We start from the raw sequence: 19,930 nt of genomic DNA, 5'->3' as shown, positions 1-19,930 counted from the left end.
AAAAAGTACCTCGATGTTGTTGTAGGCTTAGATACATTATCTAAGTCATTAAACAATGTGTATGTTTTTACCTGTATGGCAAATGTAGGCAGTATATAGTGCAGTAGGCTTCAATGATGAAAGAAGCTTGACCTACACTGATGAATAGTCGTACATGAACATTCTCCTATTGGAGTTAAAGTGTAACAGTGCGGGGGGGCGTTGCAATTTTTTTCACAATTAGGTACATTTAAATATGTAACTTCTCATCACGATAAAATGCGACAATTAATAGTATATAAAGGATTTATAAGATCTGTCTAACAGGAATAATGAACTAGGCTGCACTGACTGCATCACAAGTAACAGCGCCAAATCTGTTGCATTATACTCTGGCGCCCCCTTCTGGAGAACTCTTCCAATGTTTGACACGAGAAGAGAAAACAGTCCAATAAAAACAAAACAGCACGTTGTTTTCAATGTCATTCATTATAAAAAGATTCATTCAAGTTCATAACATTTGACACTTTATGGAAATTGTAAGTACATTTAAATGTTATATCTCAAATACATGATTCAAGGACAGACAGGGAATTTTAAAAATCACTAGTCTTTCATCCATCTCTTCATGTAATCCCAGAGTAGTTACTGATTAATTAGTTAGAACCTCGGAGTCTTCCAGCACATCAAACATGATTCCACTCCTCTGTGAAGTTTTGACATTATATTTTTGTATTTTAAGTATTTTAAGGTTCAGCTAAAATCGTAGTGTTACCAGCTTTGTCGTCTATGGAATGGCAGTTTTCATGTCACAACAATATGACATATATCCATTTCATATATTACATACATCCATCACATATATGGTACATATATCCTCTGATTTAGATGTTGAAGCCGATTCAGATTCTGTATCTTAATCTTCATCTACTTCTTATCTCTCTTCATCTCAGTCATCTGTGATGACCAGTAGCCTGAAACCATAGAAACACCACTGGATTAGAATACAGGCATTATGGGATGGTTTCCCGGACACAGATTAAGCCTATTCCCAGACAGATTAAGCCACACCTTCAATAGAAAACCTCCACTGAGGATGCCTTTCACAACCCCTTCATTAAAATGAAAATAGGACATCAAGCCAGACACATTTAGCACCTAGCAATTAGTTAAATCCAACTCAGGGAGAAAAAAACAAAAACACCCTTGTAATTGTGCCACTGCTCCAGAAAAACCCCACTCTCTAGATTACAGGAGAGTTAGAGATGTTATATATGGGTTTACTGGTAGTGCCTTGACAGTATTCACTGCAACGCACAGTGTTCCTGTCCTGAAACAACCCCACGGCTCTTCACCCGAGACACTTGGGTAGATCTGAGAAGACTGGATAGGTATATACAAAATGGTGGTAGCTTTGCCCTCTGATTGGCGATGATGGGTTATAAGCAAGCGGCAATCTGATCCTATCAGATCTCCACAAGTGTCTAGGGTAAGGAGGCGGGGCTAGGGATTGTTTCTGGACAGGGCCTTGGTTTAGAGATCACACACAGTCCTCTCCTCCTCTCCTCTCCCTTCCTCATCCACCCCTCCATCTCTCCCTCCTTTACCGTCCTACACACCTGCTGTGGCGGACGGACGGACGGACGGGGGGGGGCCCGAAGATGTGTCTTGTCCTATCAGAGCTTAGCGGAGAGGTTAGAAGAAGCTATACCCAGCAGCATGGACACGTCATTGGCTGAGGTGAGCCAGCTCCCTCCGTCCGCCACCAGGATGGCGCCCGTCACGTAGGAGGAGGCGCGGCTGGCCAGGAAGAGGACGCTGTGGGCCATCTCCGTCTTGTTGCCCGCCCGCTGGAGGGGGATGGAGCTGAAGGCGCCGGCGTTCTCCGCCATGGGACCACCTGACGGGTAAAAAAAATACACTTTTGTTTACCACTGAAAAACACACCTAGGCCTGGGGTGGTCCAGTGGTCCAGCACCATGGCCTAGGGTGGTCCAGTGGTCCAGCACCATGGCCTGGGGTGGTCCAGTGGTCTAGCACCATGGCCTACAGTGCCGATATATGCCCATGTCTTCTCACTTAAAACATCGTTTTTGGTCATTAATCATCCTTACCCAGTCTGCGGTAGCCCTCGGTCCCAGAGATGGGGCCTGGAGCCAGGGTGTTCACCCTCACACCACTGGGCCCCCACTCCACCGCCAGGTGCTTGGTCATGGCATCTGACAACAGAGGAGAGGAGAGCGGAAAAAAGGAGAGGAGATGAGAGGCGAGGGAGAGGAGAGGAAAAAAGAGGAGGCGTTGAAGGGAGAGGAGAGGAAAGGAGAGTAGTCAAGATGTGGTGAAATGTGCAGGAAGTGGGGAGAGGGGGAGGGAGGGAGTGAAGGGAGACGTTGATGGAAGCAGGAATGGGATAGGGGTTGGGAAAGAGAGGGAGGTTACTATCCGCCAAATGGTGGTAAAAGGTTAAGAAGAATGTATTTCTAACAAATCTACGATAACATGGTTACCGTTGGCAGCCTTGGCAGACCCAGCATGCACCTGGAGACCCTGACCCCTGTAGCCCAGAGTGGCAGAGATGTTCACTATGGAGCCTCCGTGATCCTACACACACACACACACACACACACACACACAGACACAGACACAGACACAGACACAGACACAGACACAGACACACACACACACACACACACACACACACACACACACACACACACACACACACACACACCCACACACACACACACACACACACACACACACACACACACACACACACACACACACACACAGTTGGTACCTTAAGTTGCTGTACTATACCTGGGTAGCAACAATATGATTTCATAAGACACCATCCATTCCTTTCATTTTCATGAGCATGCAAGACAGGTGGCAATAGTACAGTATGATAATATCATATATACGTATATATATAAATTTCTGTTGGACTGTGTATGTTCTTTCCTACCTTGAGCCACTTCTCATACACCACCTTGCTGGTGTTGAAGGTGCCCATGGTGTCGATCTCCATCACTGTCTTAAAGGCATTGAAGGACAGGGAGGTCGCGGGGCACAGGAAGTTACCAGCAGCATCTAGTAGGAAACACAATATTCAATAACACCATTGATATTTACTAGCACCACAAACCAGTGCTGGACTCCACCTTATTTCAGACACAATATCGCCGTGACGAAAATGGGAAATTGAATGAACAGAAATGCAAACAAAATGAAGAAGATTTTAAAACGACATAGAGCTTGAAGTCTCCTCAGAAGGAAATGATGTCACAGCTGTGCTAGGAGGGGTGGTTTAACACTATCTACCAGGAGGAACAGAAATGACATAACACCTAGAGGAGATGACTTTATGATCTGCAGATACAGAAAACATTGCTCTACAAAAGTTAATCATTCACCACAAAATAATCACTTATTTCACCCTTGTTCCAACGCAGACACACACACACACACACAATGTCATTGAGTGTATGTGTGTGTTTGTGTGTGTGTGTGTGTGTGTGTGTGTGTGTGTGTGAGTGTGTGTGTGTGTGTGTGTGTTTGTGTGAGTGCATGAGTGTGTGTGAGTGCATGTGTGTGTGTGTATGAGTGCATGTGTGCGTGTGTGTGTGTGTATGCCTGTAGGTGTGTGTGGTGTGTGCATGCCTCTGTGTATGTGTGTGGTATGTGCGCGTGTGTGTGTGTGTGTGTGTGTGTTACCCACTGTTGACGAGGATGTCGATGCGTCCCAGCTCCGCCAACGTCTGGTCCACAGCAGCGGTGATGGTCTCAGGCTGTCTCACGTCGATGGTCAGAGGGAGGCAGCGCCGGCCTGTAGCCACCATCAGCTTCTTAGCAGCCTGGACGGAAACACACAACCAGCTTTACACCATCATGTTTTAATTGTATTATTATATACATAATATAATCACTCTAATAATGTATACATTACACTCTAATCATTGTATATTATATACATTTCAATATGTATATATATACATATACTGTATATATATATATATATATATATATATATATATATATATATATATATATATATATATACGCACACATTATAGACCAGGGGTCCCCAAACTACGGGAACACGGCCCACCCCCACACTTGGACCGGCCCTTTGAACAACGTGTAATTTCTAACTGCAATTGCGGCATTGCACCGACGTGGTGGCGGGGGCGCTGTTTCGCAAATAATTGGAAATACATTTCCACCATAAATTGATGCAGAAAGGGCACAAATTGCATCTAAATTCACCAGAATGCAAGAAATTAAGTGTTTGATGCTCGTTTAAGGACCCCCAGACAGCCCTTCTTCATGGGTCCCCCCGTGTATGATGAGGGTCCTCCCTCAAGTATCAGACTGTAAAACTGATTATATTTCATTGACATATCACTATAGGTATAAATTCCATCCAAATTCAACTGTTTAGACTTTGTTTGCATCCACCAGTGCTCTCCTGCGCACAATTGCTTTGCGCAACCGCCTCCATTCCACTCCGTTCCATATTATTTTATGTTAGAGACCAACCCAGGCCCCCCATCACAGAAAGGAAAAAGTATGTGGCCCTCACAGAAAAAAGTTTGGGGACCCCTGTTATAGACTCTTAATATTAATACATCAATTTGATACATTTTCTGTGCTTTTTAACTGTCATCACAAAGAGAGTGCATTGGTAGTTTTTGGCTTCTGGTTTTAAAAAAATGTCTGCCTTCAAAAGACATTGGCTGTGTTCGGAATAGCGTACTAGCATACTACTCATACTAGATATGACGTAGATTTTGAGTATGTAGTACGTTCGAACTGTACAGTATGCGAGATTTGAGTATGCGAGAAATTTAGTAGGCGAGCAGTTATTTCCGGTCAAATTGAAGTCGGTTTTGATGGACACTAGCTCGGCTCCTATTTCCCAAAATGCATTTCGCGTCCAGAGTTGCAGAGTTGCGTCCAGGGTTGCCAGATGGGGCGGGTTACCGCCGAATGGGCGACTTGATTTTGAGGTTATAGAAAGTTTAGGCTGTAAATTGTCAATCCCATCTGGCAACCCTGTGCGCTTTCAGCCTTGTCAAACTGCGTCATACAAACTTGTCATACAGCTTTTGTTTACATTGTCCGATAGCCTGGGGACCGAAAGCTTGCAATAAACATCGTTTTTTGCACATATTTGAGTGTGCAGATGCTGCTTTTTTGCACTCTATTTGATACTCTTCAGCTGCAGCACCCCAGCTAAGTCTGATCACGGATGAGCTGTGGTATTTTCACTATACTGGGAATTAACATGTTTTAACAATAATTAACATTAACATGGTGAAATGCATTCTTAGACATGACTACATCGTCATGATTACAAATATGCCACTTGAAATGCATGAAATCCAAGTTTATTTGTGTCTTACATACGTACATGTTCACCTAGTATTTGACTGTTTGTAGCCCAATCACGAATGATCCCAGTATTGTAGCTTCAGACGGACAAGTTGGTTGTAGTGCTTGCCCACGATATGTTATTGCTCATATATATTTATTTTAATCATGTTATTTTACCAACTGTTCTTCTTCTTCTTCGGCGTATGGGTAGTTGTTTTTCCTCTCCACTCCACCAGGCTCGGGGCCGAGGGGCTACCCTTTTACCACCCCGAGACCTGGTTGAGGGGCTCACCCGGGCTATATTTCTGGACACCCCTCCAGAAGCCACGTCATCGTCTCGTCATCTAATACCGACAGACCATGCATCCCGTTGGGTGGGTGGTACACCGGGCAATCCAGGATAATATGGTCTGCGGTTTGGTCCTCTGCGCCACACTCGCACGCCGCATTTGGGGCCAAGCCCCATCTGTGCATTGATGAGCGGAAACGCCCGACGCCGGTCCGGAGACGATTGAGCCTCACCCAGGATAGCCTTGGCAAGTCCATCCCGAGGGGCTCAGCGCCGGCGACTGGGATGTGGTCGCGGAGTTTGGAGGTGTTAGCCTCCCACTCCGCGCGCCACATATAATCCGCCCATCCTGCCGCACTGATGTTGAGATCTCTGCATTGCTGCCTGAGATCCTGTGCGGCAGGCACAAATGGGTGTCTCGACTTGAGACGCCGGGAGGGCTCCGCTGTTATAGTGAGCCTATCATGGAGCAGATGGTTATTAAGCTCCACGGCCCGGCAGGCGAGACGTGCTGTGGCTCCCATGCGGCGGAGGCCTGCGGGCTGGATGCCTGCTAGGATGGGAAGGTTGTCCACGGGGGTAGGACGCAGGCATCCTGTCACAATGCGCAAGGCTTCGTTTATAGGCGAGTCGATGAGGCGGGTGTGGGCACTGCGACACCATACTGGGGCGCAGTATTCACTAGTTGAATAAACGAGGGCTAGGGCTGCCGTGCGCAAGGTCCTTGCGCCGGCGCCCCAGCCCGAGCCAACCAGTCGCCTCATCAACGCCACACGAGCTGTTAACTTCTTGCGCAGTGACTCGAGGTGTCGGCGAAACGTGAGCGTCCTGTCCAATGTCACGCCGAGATAGATTGGCTCAGCGGAACATGGCAGGGGAGTTCCATCTAGGTGTACTCTAAGCTCACGTTTAGCCTCCCTGTTGTTAAGGTGGAAGGCAACCGACACCGTCTTTGCCTCGCTAAGCTTCAATCTCCATTTCCGGAAGTATGCCACTAGTGTCTGCATGTCCTGGCTCAGAATCCCCTCCACAGACTGCCAATTTCCAGCAGAGTACACCACTGCGAGGTCGTCTGCGTAGGCGTACTTCCGCGAGAGTGTGTTGGGCAGGTCATAGGTGTAGATATTATAGAGGAGGGGGGCCAGGACCGATCCCTGAGGGACGCCGTTCTTAAGGCGTCGAAGCCTGCTTAGCTGTCCGCGACCGGTGGTGAGGGTAAAGCTGCTGTTACGGATGAGCTCCATGATCATTCTGACCATGTGCCTGTCCGGCAGCAGGCGGAGCAGCTTGCAGGAGAGGACGCGATGCCATACGGTATCGTAGGCAGCCGTCAGGTCTATAAAGACGGCCCCGGCCTTCTTTTTTGCCGAAAAGCAATCCTCGATGTCTTGAGTCATAAGGGTGACTTGATCTACGGTCGACCTCCCGCGTCGGAACCCGGCCTGCTCACGTGGGAGCAGCGGGTCGACAATTGGTTCGATGCGGGCATAGATGAGACGCTCGAGGATCTTGAAGGGGATGCATAACAGAGAGATGGGACGGTAACTCTTAGGGTCCCCTTCAGGCTTATTCGGTTTAGGGATCGCAACAACTAGGGCTCTTCGCCAGATTTTGGGGATCTTGAGTTGGCGCAAACAGGAAGTGAGGAACGCTCTCAGCCAGGACTTCAAGGCGGGTGCGGCATGGAGAATAAGCTCCGGGCAGATGGAATCAGGCCCCGGAGCTTTCCCTGGCTTTAGATGCTGGAGGGCAGCAGCGAACTCCTCCGGGGTGAATTCACCGGAGATGTAGTCACTGCTAGGTGTTGGGGCCCTCCAGAGGTCTGACACTTCTTTTGCCACAAGTCGAGACGACTCGCGGTCTTTGCCCTCGTATGACCCACTTTTCACAAATTGTGATGCGATTTTATTTGCAGAGATGGGGCAGTGACGGGGGGAGTGTCTGGACCTACCAGTGAGATTGTTCATGATACTCCATGCCTTACGGCTGGAGTGCGAGAAGTCGATGGAGTCAATGGCCTCCTCCCAGCGCTCCTGTCTTTTACGGCTGAGTCTTGACAGCAAGGCTGTTGCGAGCCTGTCCGACTCAGCTCCTGCAGGGGCCTGGAGGAAGGCACAGTGGAGCTTCTCACACTCCTCATCCCAACACGGTTTGTAGCTAATGCGACGTCCGCGTGGGATGGATTTTTTTGCCGCTTTCACCAACATGCCGCAGAAGTCCCGGTACGCCTCATCCACGTTGGTAGAGTTAGGCGATGGGAGGTGCCTTGTGGATTTGTTGGCAACCAACTGTTAAGACAACAATATAGTAAGCTAGTAAGCTAGTAGCAGTATGCCGAGCAGTGTCGACATCGATGGGGGTCTCCAATCGACTCCATTCAAAGTGATTTACGATCCTGCCCCTCTCCCCTGTCCGAACACATTTGAATTGTCACCGTAAGCCCCGGTAAAGCGACGTTATTAACCTGCAAAGAGTGTGCCCCGGGCACCGTATTTGTCCGTGAATAACACCGGCTAGGAAGGTGGTAAAAACACAAAACTACTTTGCTAACTCCACCATCGCTATACGGTCATTTTGAGCCATCAACCAACCCACTGGCACCCCGGGAAGTTATGTTTCGAACCCCGAGAGCATGCATAAATGTATATCCGGAAAGAGTGCACTCTCCTCGGCCGCTGCACGCGCCTCTCCTCGGTAACGCGGAGGAACGAAAAGCTTACAGCACCAACCCTGCTTAGCTTCGGAGGTCGGACGAGATCGGGCGTATTCAGGCTAGTATGGCCGTGAGCAAGAGGACCATGACCCTAAGCATCCATATGCCTGTGCCTGGAGCACTCTTGTTCATGGAACTTTATTATATAAGCACTCTATTTGTGGGTAGACTATGCACACGGTGTCCTGGATGAAGGGAGAAGTTAAAATTGCTCTGAGAGCGCCGGAGCGCACACTGGGTGCAACGTCATAAAGGGACCAGGTAATTTGATTGGACAAGAGGCATTCCATGAGTGCTGATCATATTTCCAGGGCGAATTTACGAACGCAGCTAACGAACAGAAGACGCAAAAAATCGTCAGATCAGATATATAAACGGGTTATTTTGGTAAACTGGACACATTTTGGGAATATATGTGGTTACTTTCTCGCCTGAAAACATATTAAAACTTCATAAAATTACATGTTAACACTTGTAAAGCCAAAATTACATATTTTAGCTAATGGAGGTTTAAAATGGAGGTTTAAATTCGCCGCTCCCGGCGAAATGCATTCTGGGAGGCATTCTGGGAGGCAGTATGGAGTATGCATAATGGTCGGCTGGTTTTCGGATACTACTATACTATTATTGTAAATTTGGTAGGTAGTATGCAGTATATACTCATTGAGTATGCTAGTATGCAGTATGCTAGTACGCTATTCCGAACACAGCCTTAGCCTTATCCTTCGGTTCTCAAAGATCCTGATGATAAATATCCATTAATAAAGGGTTTGTGTTTAGTCTGATCTGACAGCAGTTTACGACCTCTGAGAGCTTCTCCAGGTTCCTGCTGGCGATGACTGTGTCACACCCATGCCTACAGAGAGGGCAGAGGGGAAAGGTCAAAGGTGACAAAGATGCCTGAGACACGTTTTGATGTGGATGAGATGTAAAAATGTATTGGATGTGGAGGGATGAGGTTGTGATGTCACAGACAGGGCAGGAAGGAAAAACAGGTGAGAACGACGTCCCATTATCTGATAACAAACTCTGGATCAGAATTAAGTTGTCCTTGATTGGGCTGACAGACAGGTGGAGGTGTGGACACAAGGTGAGATTCTAGGATTGGGGTGATGGGGGTAACAGACAGGTGAAGGTGTGGACACAAGGTGAGGTAGGACAACAAGACAAGGGCTAGGATACAGGAGACGAGGGGAGTAGAGAATAGTCGAGCTGTGAAGAACTAGACAGCAGAAGTGGAGGTGGAGGTGGATCAGGTGTGTACAGGTGTGAAGGTGAGATGGAGTGCTGGTGGTGCTGGTGGTTGGGTGGATCAGGTGTGTGGGGCAGCTGGGGGGGGGGGGGGGGGTTGGGGGCCACTGGTAGGCAAACTGGTAGTAGTCGCTCTATGAGTAGAGGGCTGCAAGGGAATTTTCCTGGATGCACAGTGTACAGGTTTTTTACCTTTGCCTGCTTGCGTGCTCTGTCATCAAGTGCATTGAGTCACATCTACCACTTGCCATTAGGCAAGTGGTAGTAAATATTTTCATAGACAAAGGATTTAAGTTGGTGTGGAAATAACATAAAGCCCAGTCTTGCCATTAGGCAAGTGGTAGTAAATATTTTCATAGGCCCTTTTTAAAATACATTTTTATTGTATTTTCTTTACCTTTTCTTTTTACTGTTTTCCCCTGCTCTTATATTCACGTACACAGACTGACTCTTTTTAGTGTTTCCCCCTGCTTTTATATTCATTCTATGCATGTATATGTTTTTATATATGTTTTTATATTCACTTTATGTTCTTATTCCTGTTGTAAAGCACTTTGAGCTGCATTTCTTGTATGAAAGGTGCTATATAAATAAAGCTTTACTTACTTACTTACATCTTGTGAGACGCTATACAAATAAAACTTTATTTGATTTGAAGTGAAAGTGGAGGTGGATCAGGTGTGTACAGGTGAAGTTAAGGTGGAGGTGGATCAGGTGTGTACAGGTGAGAGGTGACAGGTGAAGGGAACGATGAGGAGAGGTAAGAGAGATAGGCACACAGAGACCCTGATAACACAACCAAAGGGTTAAAGTACAGTTTCAGGGGGTACAGGTAGTGGTATAAGTGTGAGTGTGAGTGTGAGTGTGAGTGTGAGTGTGTGTGTGTGTGTGTGTGTGTGTGTGTGTGTGTGTGTGTGTGTGTGTGTGTGTGTGTGTGTGTGTGTGTGTGTGTGTGTGTGTGCGTGCGTGCGTGCGTGCGTCAAGGTAGGCCTACCTCATAAGCACTTCAGCTATGCGGAGTCCGATTCCAGATCCACCTCCTGTTATGAAAGCAACCTGGTCCCTAAATCATATATTCATTATAAAACACATTAATCCCTTGAAATCAGGTCCTATTGATAACCATGTTTCCTTTCCCATGTGTTCCTCTAACTTTACTAGGTTACAGCTCTACTTTTCAATAACGGTTTAATGTGACAACGCATCCATGGGCAGTAGTGGTTGAGATGTCACTGCCGGCTTGTATTTCCACTCACTTGAGTAAGTCTGGACTGTACACGTGTGTGTATGAAGTCATGCAGTCGTCTGAATCCACATCCTCCGGAAGATCATTTATTCTCTGCGGCTCGGCCATTCTGACGATTCACGGAGGTCTGAGACGAATGCAACACACAAGGACACTGAACAATATGAGCCAACGTACATTAGTTAAAGGTCCTGGTAAGTAAATTGCCTGATTGCCTTGCAATTGTGTTATTTGGGGACTTGCTCCTTGGACATCAAAATCGCTGAACCTTGGACCAATTTTTCGTAAACGACAACGAATGCATTATGGGTAATGCAGTCCGAGTGGGGTCTGTTCAAGAGCACAAATTACATAATTATGCCAACAATACAATACACCACAACACTGTTTATGACACGATGACAGCATCCATAATAACAGCTACAGAGCCATAGTTCCTCAACAAATTAATGGAATATGTCGTCCGTGATGGGCTTTACCTTTGACAGCCTGAAATCATAGCAGAATATTCCTCATTCCATTACATGCATTACAATGACCCCGTCCTCTGATTTCTACCTCCACCAGCCTCCCAGGGATATAGAGAGAGAATAGATAGTAATGTGTTTTTTTCCATTGAATACAACTGTGAAGGCGTCATATCTATGTCCAGGACGTGACCGTGAGAGACGTATCTAAATCCTCAAGGCCGGTCTGGCAGAACACAACCAGACTTCCAGATAAGACACACACACACACACACACACACACATACACACACACACACACACACACACACACACACACACACACACACACACAAGAGAGTCGTTGTTCCTGACGGGAGAACAGGGGTGGTTGGATGTCAGCCATGACGAGCCTGTCAGCAACACTGTTATCGAGGCTGGTGGAGGTCTTGCCCACCCGATCAAAAGGTTGTTGTTGTTGTTGTGTATATAATTGTTGTTATTCTGGGGCCGTGTTTGAATGTTTCATCTCAGATGTGTATTTAGTGACGTGTACATGTCTATCGAATCGATGTAGTGCCACGGCCGGACTCGCTACAATGACCCGTCCTCTCATTTGGACCACCCTGATATGCTGCTAGGTGATGAGCATACTAGCTTCATACACACAGTGACTTCAGACAGAACCCATGATGTCATAACCCACGACGTCATAACCCACGACGTCATGCAAAGCATCTTTTGTTTCTATGTCTATGTGGATGGAGAAATGTCTGTCTAATGATGTGGTATGTATAGAACAGCAGGCCAATGTCAAAGCTGTTGAATTGCGTTGTAAATAACGACCCCAGACAACCGTGCATAACCATTATCCAGGCCAACATCATCATTTCATTTATGGCAACATTAGGGTCCAGAGTTCCTGGTATTTCCAACCATTTTACAGAATATTGGCCCCTTTCCAAATGAAATGGAACCTCATCGATCCCCCTACGCACCCCCACCCAGCTCTGATGAGTCTCATCTCACACACACACACACACACACACACACACACCCAAGCTCTGATGAGTCTCCCCTGCCTCAGGATGGCACCAAGGAAGGTCCCATCTGGTAACCTGACACCAGCTGAGCTAGAGAAGGCTGTTAGCTGGGAGGATCGATGCCCATCACGGTGCATTAGGCCCCTGCTTGATGGCCTTGTCTCAAACTGGGTCGGAAGAGTTACTGACTGGAATAGTCCCAGGAAATGGATCTTGGCTGCCTCTGAGTTAGGGTAGTATTCCCTTCTTAAGTACTTAAGCCGGGGGGGGCCGAGGGGTGGACGGACGGACGGACGGACAGATGGGTGGGTGGGTGGACTGTGTGTGAGTGTGAGTGTGTGTGTGTGTGTGTGTGTGTGTGCGCGCGCGCGCCCGTGTCTCCTCTAGTTGTAATTCCACAACTCCAACACCAGATGGCGACATTTGTCTATCACACAACGTCAGCAGAAGAAGAACGCCTCTCTAAAAAAACCTTCCCCCTCCTAGGTTTATAAACTCGTATCACCAAGGGGTACATCTCCAACCACCACCACAGAAACCATACTTTAAGCATCCACAAAATGTCTGTCCCGTGGGAGAAATCCGAGAAGATTAGAGGGTGATTCTCACACTGTAGTGGGTGTTCTTGACGTAAAACCTTCTGTTGCTAATCCATCATTGGTTTGTCTATCCCAGCTCTGGCAGCCTGGCAGTCGGTAAACAACACTGCGATCAATGACAAACAACCCCCATGTTCATAATCAAAGGCGTATTTTATTTCCAGAACGTCTCATTATTCATTCTACCAGGGAGGCATTCCCTGGAGGTCCCCCTCCATAGCAGCACGTAACAGAATGCTGTGTTGTTCATTACCACTGACTCAATAATGTTCAGTTCTTGAAAGGTCTTGACAACATTGTAAAGTGACAGCTGTAGCTCAATAGTTATAATACAGTTTCTCTACTGTTCTTATAGCATTGTGACTGCCAATGGTCCCTGGTCCTAGCATAGATTTGTTTTTCTTATCATGACTGACGTATAGATGATTCACTTACTTAGACAAATGCTAGCCTCAACACATTTACTTGTTGTAAGTCGCTACATTTACAAATGTAAATTGTAAATCAATAAATGCCAGCCTGTGTCCCCTTCATTGTTTTAATCTTTCAATTAATCACAACCACAACAATGTATTCCTATTTTTTATTATCATTATATTGCATTGTTGATTGTTGCATTGTTGAGGAGCTAGTTTGGTTACAGATGTATTCTGTGTATTTGATAAATAAACTTTGATTTGATTTGGATCTTTCTGTACACACGTATTGTCATCATTGCTCTGGATGATACTGATGCTAGCTAGCCTCAGACAACAGACTAATGCTCCTGCCAGTCAAGGCACTTCTCTAGTCTGTCCCGGCCTCCATGGCAACCCCAGACGACGTGTGCACTGCACACTAGGGGTGCAACGGTTCAGTTGGCCCACGGTTCGGTACGGTTCGGTATTTTGGGTCACGGTTTTCGGTACGGTTCGGTTCAGAAACAAACGTTCCAGACCAACTCGACCTCTGACCAAAGGCCGCGTTCGAGGCATTCACGTGGACGCTCCGGCGCTCTCAGAGCTAATTTACGAACACGGCCAAATTGATCTTCTCGCCATAAAGCTTAAGCGTACAGTGGGCTTCCTGTATAGATTTAAATCTTGCTTTTCCTTGGCTTCCAGAAAACGTCTTGTCTCCGCCCTTTTCCTTTCACAATTGGATTATGGTGATACAGTATATAGGTTTGCTTCTCTGTCCACTTTATCCAAGCTAGACCCCCTGTATCATTCGGTTCTAAGATACATCACCAATAGTGCCTTCAGGACCCATCACTGTACACTGTATAGTCTGGTTGGATGGCCATCTCTTTCTGTCAGAAGGCTCCAACACTGGTACACTCTTGTGTTTAAAATCATCTCTGGCTTCTTACCGAATTATCTGGGCCTGAAGTTCATCCCTATACCGAGTGGCTCGGGTCTCAGGTCTCGTAGATGGCTACAATACAAGGTGCCACTTATCATGAACAATGTTGGAAGGGCAAGCTTGTCTTATTATGGCCCTTGGTCTTGGAATGACCTACAGACTACTTTTAAATTAGAGGCCCTTATTTCCATAAGTATCTCAAAGCGTAGATTAAAGGATGTGGTCACCGCTCGCTGTACCTGCTTTGGTTAGACTTCTCAATGTTTTAATCACCTTGTAAATACCCCTACCATTGTTTGTCTATTGTATTGTTGCCACTGTCTTATGTCCTGTCTTGTTATCTGAACTGTTTTTTTAAGCTACTATTTTGACCCTGTCTTGGCCAGGTCTCTCTTGTAAAAGAGGTTTTAATCTCAATGTGACTTCCTGGTAAAATAAAGGTTACAAAAAAAAAAAAAAATAACGAAAACCGAAAACCGTCACTGAATTGTGGAATGCAAACCGTACCGTCCGTAAAAAAACCGAGAACCGTTGCACCCCTACTGCACACACAGGCGTAGTCCCAGATATACACCACTCTGTGCGGTTCAACAGAAGTCTGTAGGTATGCATGTGTATGGTAAAGTCTATGGTTCCTCTGAAGTGTCTCAGAGCATCACTGGAAGTATAACAGCAGGCCCAGCTGTCCTGTAGACCTCTCTTGGCCAGTTCTAGCACTGTCTCTCTCCCAATGCCTGCGTGTGTCCATCCTGTCTGTCCGCCCGTCCATCCATCCATCATCCCTCCTGCCCATCCATCCATCCATCCATCCACCCATCATCCCTCCTGCCCATCCATCCATCCATCGTGTCATCAAGGTCAGAGGTCATCCTCTGGTCCAGGATCGATCCCTGCGAGCCCAGGCCTACTGAGGAACACTGGCAGCCGGTGTGGGACTAGGCTCTGGGCTCTGTTGCTCTGGTCTATGCTGCTGCTCTGGGCTCTGATCATGTGTCTGGGCCTGAGCTGGGCTTGTCTCTGGAGCTCCACTGGAGCCTGCTGGTAGTCTGGTCGTCTCGGCCTGTCCCTGCCCCTCCTCCAGGCCCACCAGACCGGCGCTAGCCTCCCACAGCCTGCGGGACAGCTCCTGGTCCAGGGCCCGGGGCGCCGGCTCCTTCTCCGTCATCACGTCGTAGTAGCGGCCCGTCACCCCCTCCAGCTCCTCAGCCACGGCCAGGTACACGCTGGGCTGAGCCCCCAGGTCTGGACCCTTCACCAGGAGGGAGAAGAACGGGCCTGGGAGGGGGGGTGGGAGAGAGGAGAGAGGGGGAGGGGTGGAAGGGAAGAGAGGAGAGATGGGGAGGGGAGAGAGAGGAGAGGAGAGGAGGGGAGGGGGGAGAGAGGACAGGAGGGGAGGGGGGGAGAGAGGAGAGGAGAGGAGAGGAGAGGAGGAGGGGAGGGGGGGGAGAGAGGAGAGGAGGGGAGGGGGGGGAGAGAGGGGAGGAGGGGAGGGGGGGGAGAGAGGGGAGGAGGGGAGGGGGGGGAGAGAGCAGAGGGGGAGGGGTGGAAGGGAAGAGAGGAGAGATGGGGAGGGTAGAGAGAGGAGAGGAGGGGAGGGGGGAGAGAGAGGAGGGGAGGGGGGAGAGAGAGGAGGGGAGGGGGGGGAGAGAGGAGGGGAGGGGAGGGGGGGAGAGAGGAGGGGAGGGGAGGGGGGGGAGAGAGGAGGGGAGGGGGGGGAGAGAGGAGAGGAGGGGGGAGAGAGGAGAGGAGGGGGGAGAGAGGAGAGGAGGGGCGGGAGAGGAGAGGAGGGGCGGGAGAGGAGAGGAGGGGGTTAAAGCAAGGCTGCAGGGAGGAATGTCTGCATGGAGAGGCTGGTGGAGGTAGAAATCGGAGGACAGGCTACATTCCCTTCCATGCATTACACTGGGCCCATCCTCCGATTTCTGCCTCCACTGCTAACGATTAATGGTTCCAAAGGAAGAGCATCACATCCAACAGCCAATGGCAGGCCAGAAGACTCACTGAGCACTGAACTGGAGAACTGTGATTGGTGGAGGCCAGTGTGTCTCCCCAGATCCGTGGCGACAACCCCAGGGTGAACAGCGTTCACGGTGACCCCGGTACCTGTTAGAAGAACACACACACACACACACACACACACACACTCAGTAAGACACCTTGCCTGCCATCAAACACACTGATCAGACACACACACACACCTCTGGTACCAACCTTCCAGCCTGCGGGCCAGTTCCCTGGTGAACAGGACGTTGGCCAGCTTGCTCTGGCAGTACGCCTGCTTGGTGTCAAACCTCTTCCTGTCCCAGTTGAGGTCGTCCAGGTCTATCTCTCCTACGATGTGGGCGAGCGACGCCAGGTTGATCACACGGCTGGGGGCGGAGCCTTTCAGCTTCTCCAACAGCAGATTGGTCAGTAGGAAGTGTCCTGAGAGAGGGAGGGAAGACAGAGGGTGCGTTCGTAAATTCGCTCCGGAGATCTCATGGAATGAGATCTTGCCCAATCAAATTACTTGGTCGCTCTATGACGTTGAACCCAGTCTCAGAGCGAATTTACGAACACAGCCAGAGACTGAATCACTGAATCACTTATCCAGACGTTGTGTTAGTGTGATCTACATTATTTGAAAGGAAACTGGTCATGGATATGGCAGGTGTTTGATAGCTGTTCCTCATTCTGTCACCCTGCATTACATCTAGCTCGTCCTCCGATTTCTACCTCCGCCAGCCTCCCTCTGAGAAGCTCACCTAGGTGGTTGACTCCAAACTGCGTGTCGAAGCCGTCCTCTGTCTTCCCTGCTGGGCATCGCATCACCCCTGCGTTGTTGATCAGCACGTCCACATGCTTCTCCTCTGTGACACACACACACACACACAGACAGGAAGACACACACACACATATATATATATAACAATGGACCTGCAGTAGCTGGAGGCATCACAGTTGCTTCCCTTGTATCTGTTTCTGAGTCGACCAATGACACGTGGCGTTCTCTAACCTCTGTCGACCAATGATACATTCTCTCACCTCTGTTGACCAATGATACGTGGCGTTCTCTCACCTCTGTTGACCATGTCTGCGAAGCGGCGGATGGAGGTGACGGAGGCCAGGTCGAGGTGGCGGGCGTAGACGTGGTGGTTCAGAGTCTGACCACGTATCTCCTTGGCAGCAGCCTCACACTTCTCCATATCCCTGCACCCCATAATCACTCTGCCCCCTGGACCGATGGAGAGGAGAGGGGGAGGAGGATGAGAGGGGAGAAGAGGAGGATTACTAGGCAACCATCAAAACAATTAATTGTGTTTGCTTGGATAGTTTATACTGTACTCTCAATTCAATCTTACTTTTTTTTTGTAACTGTTCTTTTTTCTAACTGTCACATGTGGGTATCAATGAGTTTATAACAAAGTGACTTTACTTCAATATCAACACTTCTGTAGTCAATAAGATAGTTACAGAATAAGAATAAAAATATGTAATTGTCAGGTGAGTAATAATGACTGTATTGATAAGATATTGTTGTGTTGCCAGATAACAATATGCCCAGCTGTTCTGTCTCTACCTCTCTTGGCCAGATCCTGTGCAAATGGTAAATGGACTGACTTATCACCTTATTCCAAAGCGCTTTAAAATGGCCTCTCATTCACCCATTCACACACACATTCACACACCAATGGCGGCAAGCTACCATGCAAGGCGCCGGCCCGCTCATTGGGAGCAATTTGGGGTTAAGCGTCTTGCCCAAGGACACTTCGACATGTGGCCAGCCGGGGCTCGAACCGCCGATCTGCCAACCTTGCGATCATTAGACACCGGCCCTACCTCCTTCGCCACACCACCCTGTGCATTGGCCTTCCCTATGCCTGCGTCTGTCCATCCATCCATCTTACCTCTCATGGCCAGCTCCTGTGCTGTGGCCTTCCCTATGCCTGCGTCTGTCCATCCATCCATCCATCTTACCTCTCATGGCCAGCTCCTGTGCTGTGGCCTTCCCTATGCCGGTGTTGGCTCCAGTGATGACCACTGTCTTCCCCATCAGCCTGGCCTTGCTGGGACACGGCCCCCCTGTCACATGGCCCCTATGGAGGAGATACATGATGGAGAACGGATGTAAGTAAGTAGCCTTGAGAAGCCTGTACAAGTACAACCCCTGGACATGACGCTGGTATGTCGCAGGGTCTTACCCCCAATCCAACCCCTAATGCTGAGCACCAAGCAGGGAGGCATCGGGTACCATTTTTATATTCTTTGGTATGACTCTGCCAGGGATCGAACTCACGACCCCCCCAATCTCAGGGCGGGCACTCTAACCGCAAGGCCACTGAGCTGGTTGGAGAACAGATGTGAAGTCAGGTAACAGACCACTCAACACACCAGGGGAGGCTAGCGGTAGGTAGGCATTGGAGGACGGGCTCATTCATGGCACAGAATGAGGAATGGTATCAAATCCTCCGATTCCTACCTGCACCAGCCACCCTTGCAACACACACAGTTCAGTTCAGAATCTAGATTAGCAAACAGACACTACCACTATAATCATTTGCTTATGGTGATGAACCCAGCTCTCCTGGATCAACAACTAGAGAGTGAATAAAGTGACACAGACGCTCTGTATCAGAATGGCACTGACACAAGCTGTGTGTACATAATACTACACACAACAACGCCATGCATTGAATGTGACAGTTTCATAACATCAAACTAGCAACTGATTAGGGGGTTTGCTACGTCATGACGTCCATGTACAGTATTAATACATTAGCTAGATGCATCAGCTGTCAGATCATTGTGGCTTGATGTGTGAAGTCAATATGGCCAGTTTAGACTACTCACTTCAATAAAACAGCGCTCCCAAACACCGTTCCAAACACCGAGAGAGGTAGAATATATTTGCTCATCTTGTCCTATAAATGCGACATAAAAATAACATTAAACGGGTGACTGACAGCTTCAAAACTGCAGACTTGACAACACCTCACATGTACCCATGGACAAGGTTACAGTCGCATATCAATAAGCGTCATCCAGTCCGCTGGCATTCGACCAATCACGACGAGGAGATTGGAAAATAGAGGCCAAGGGCATTATGGGATCTGTGGTTTAAATCATAGACGTTCGAATTATAATATAATATCACATATTATGTGAGTATAATGAGGTACCCAATGCAGTCCACTGTTACAATATCTTAATTCATTTAATTGCAGTTTTTAATTCAATATAGAGAATAAGTTCACTTGTGAGAAGTAAGATGAAGTTAAGTCAAAGTCTTCCAAGTAGGCTAGCCATCTGAAGACGCCCTGGTCCCCCCTGACCCCCCTCTGCTCCCCGAGGGGAGACGCTACCTCCTCCTCTCAGAGAAGTAAGTAGAGCAACGGAAATACAGGCCTCCTGTCCAGTTATATTCAAATGTAATAAAAGTGAAAGCCACACACACGACTCCTCACTGTGGAGGAGTCGTATCCACCATCAGCCTTCCTCAGATATGTTTGTGATCCTAAAGTTGTGAGTTATGTTGCGGTAGTGAGCGCCTGGCCTTGGGTGTACTGTAGGTTCAGCAGCACCGTAGAGGAGGAGGAGGAGGAGGAGGAGGAGGAGGAGGAGGAGGGGTGTATCTAGGACTCCGTCCTCTGCTGTCAGGACT

General features: G+C 48.2%; 2 protein-coding genes across 4 annotated transcripts; both read right to left on the bottom strand.

The window, feature by feature from the left end:
- Positions 1-458: 458 nt before the first annotated feature.
- Positions 459-11,125, bottom strand: decr2 (2,4-dienoyl CoA reductase 2, peroxisomal). Of its 2 annotated transcripts, none has more exons than XR_013937710.1 (9): positions 10,868-11,125; positions 10,606-10,674; positions 9,165-9,216; positions 3,701-3,836; positions 2,948-3,072; positions 2,487-2,580; positions 2,094-2,198; positions 1,599-1,879; positions 459-953 (listed from the first exon to the last, which is right to left on the bottom strand). XR_013937710.1 is itself a non-coding variant. In XM_080541597.1 (9 exons), exons 1-9 carry the CDS (start codon positions 10,963-10,965, stop codon positions 907-909), a joined length of 915 nt encoding a protein of 304 aa, XP_080397723.1. In that variant the 5' UTR covers positions 10,966-11,125; the 3' UTR covers positions 459-906. The 2 variants fall into 2 exon arrangements, 1 of the variants encoding a protein (XP_080397723.1); XM_080541597.1 differs by having other exon boundaries at positions 1,691-1,879.
- Positions 11,126-15,108: 3,983 nt separating this feature from the next.
- On the bottom strand, positions 15,109-19,221 carry LOC308167250 (retinol dehydrogenase 13-like). 2 transcript variants are annotated; one of them, XM_080541637.1, is made up of 7 exons: positions 19,120-19,221; positions 18,247-18,365; positions 17,348-17,503; positions 17,034-17,138; positions 16,501-16,713; positions 16,291-16,392; positions 15,109-15,564 (listed from the first exon to the last, which is right to left on the bottom strand). In XM_080541637.1, the coding sequence occupies exons 1-7, from the start codon at positions 19,182-19,184 to the stop codon at positions 15,194-15,196; spliced, it is 1,131 nt and encodes a 376-aa protein (XP_080397763.1). In that variant the 5' UTR covers positions 19,185-19,221; the 3' UTR covers positions 15,109-15,193. The 2 variants fall into 2 exon arrangements, with proteins under 2 accessions (XP_080397763.1, XP_080397764.1); XM_080541638.1 differs by lacking the exons at positions 18,247-18,365; positions 19,120-19,221 and adding an exon at positions 18,177-18,204.
- Positions 19,222-19,930: the final 709 nt, after the last annotated feature.

Source organism: Nansenia antarctica (genome assembly GCF_963989245.1).
Source record: "Nansenia antarctica genome assembly, chromosome: 11".
Taxonomy (NCBI): domain Eukaryota; kingdom Metazoa; phylum Chordata; class Actinopteri; order Argentiniformes; family Microstomatidae; genus Nansenia; species Nansenia antarctica.
Note: the sequence above shows the minus strand (reverse complement) of the source record. Positions and strands in the feature narration are given on the sequence as shown.

Bases quoted from the DNA above. Each gene is read 5' to 3' on its own strand.
- decr2 (XM_080541597.1), bottom strand. From the start codon at position 10,965: ATGGCCGAGCCGCAGAGAATAAATGATCTTCCGGAGGATGTGGATTCA. The intron at 2,581-2,947 runs GTAGGAAAGAAC...GTGTGTGTGTAG, and splicing joins TGTATGAGAAGTGGCTCAAG to GATCACGGAGGCTCCATAGT. The intron at 2,199-2,486 runs GTAACCATGTTA...CTCTGTTGTCAG, and splicing joins GTCTGCCAAGGCTGCCAACG to ATGCCATGACCAAGCACCTG.
- LOC308167250 (XM_080541637.1), bottom strand. From the start codon at position 19,184: ATGAGCAAATATATTCTACCTCTCTCGGTGTTTGGAACGGTGTTTGGG. The intron at 17,139-17,347 runs GTGAGAGAACGC...TGTGTGTCACAG, and splicing joins CGCAGACATGGTCAACAGAG to AGGAGAAGCATGTGGACGTG. The intron at 15,565-16,290 runs GTGAGTCTTCTG...CCCCCCTCCCAG, and splicing joins GTTCTCCAGTTCAGTGCTCA to GCCCGTTCTTCTCCCTCCTG.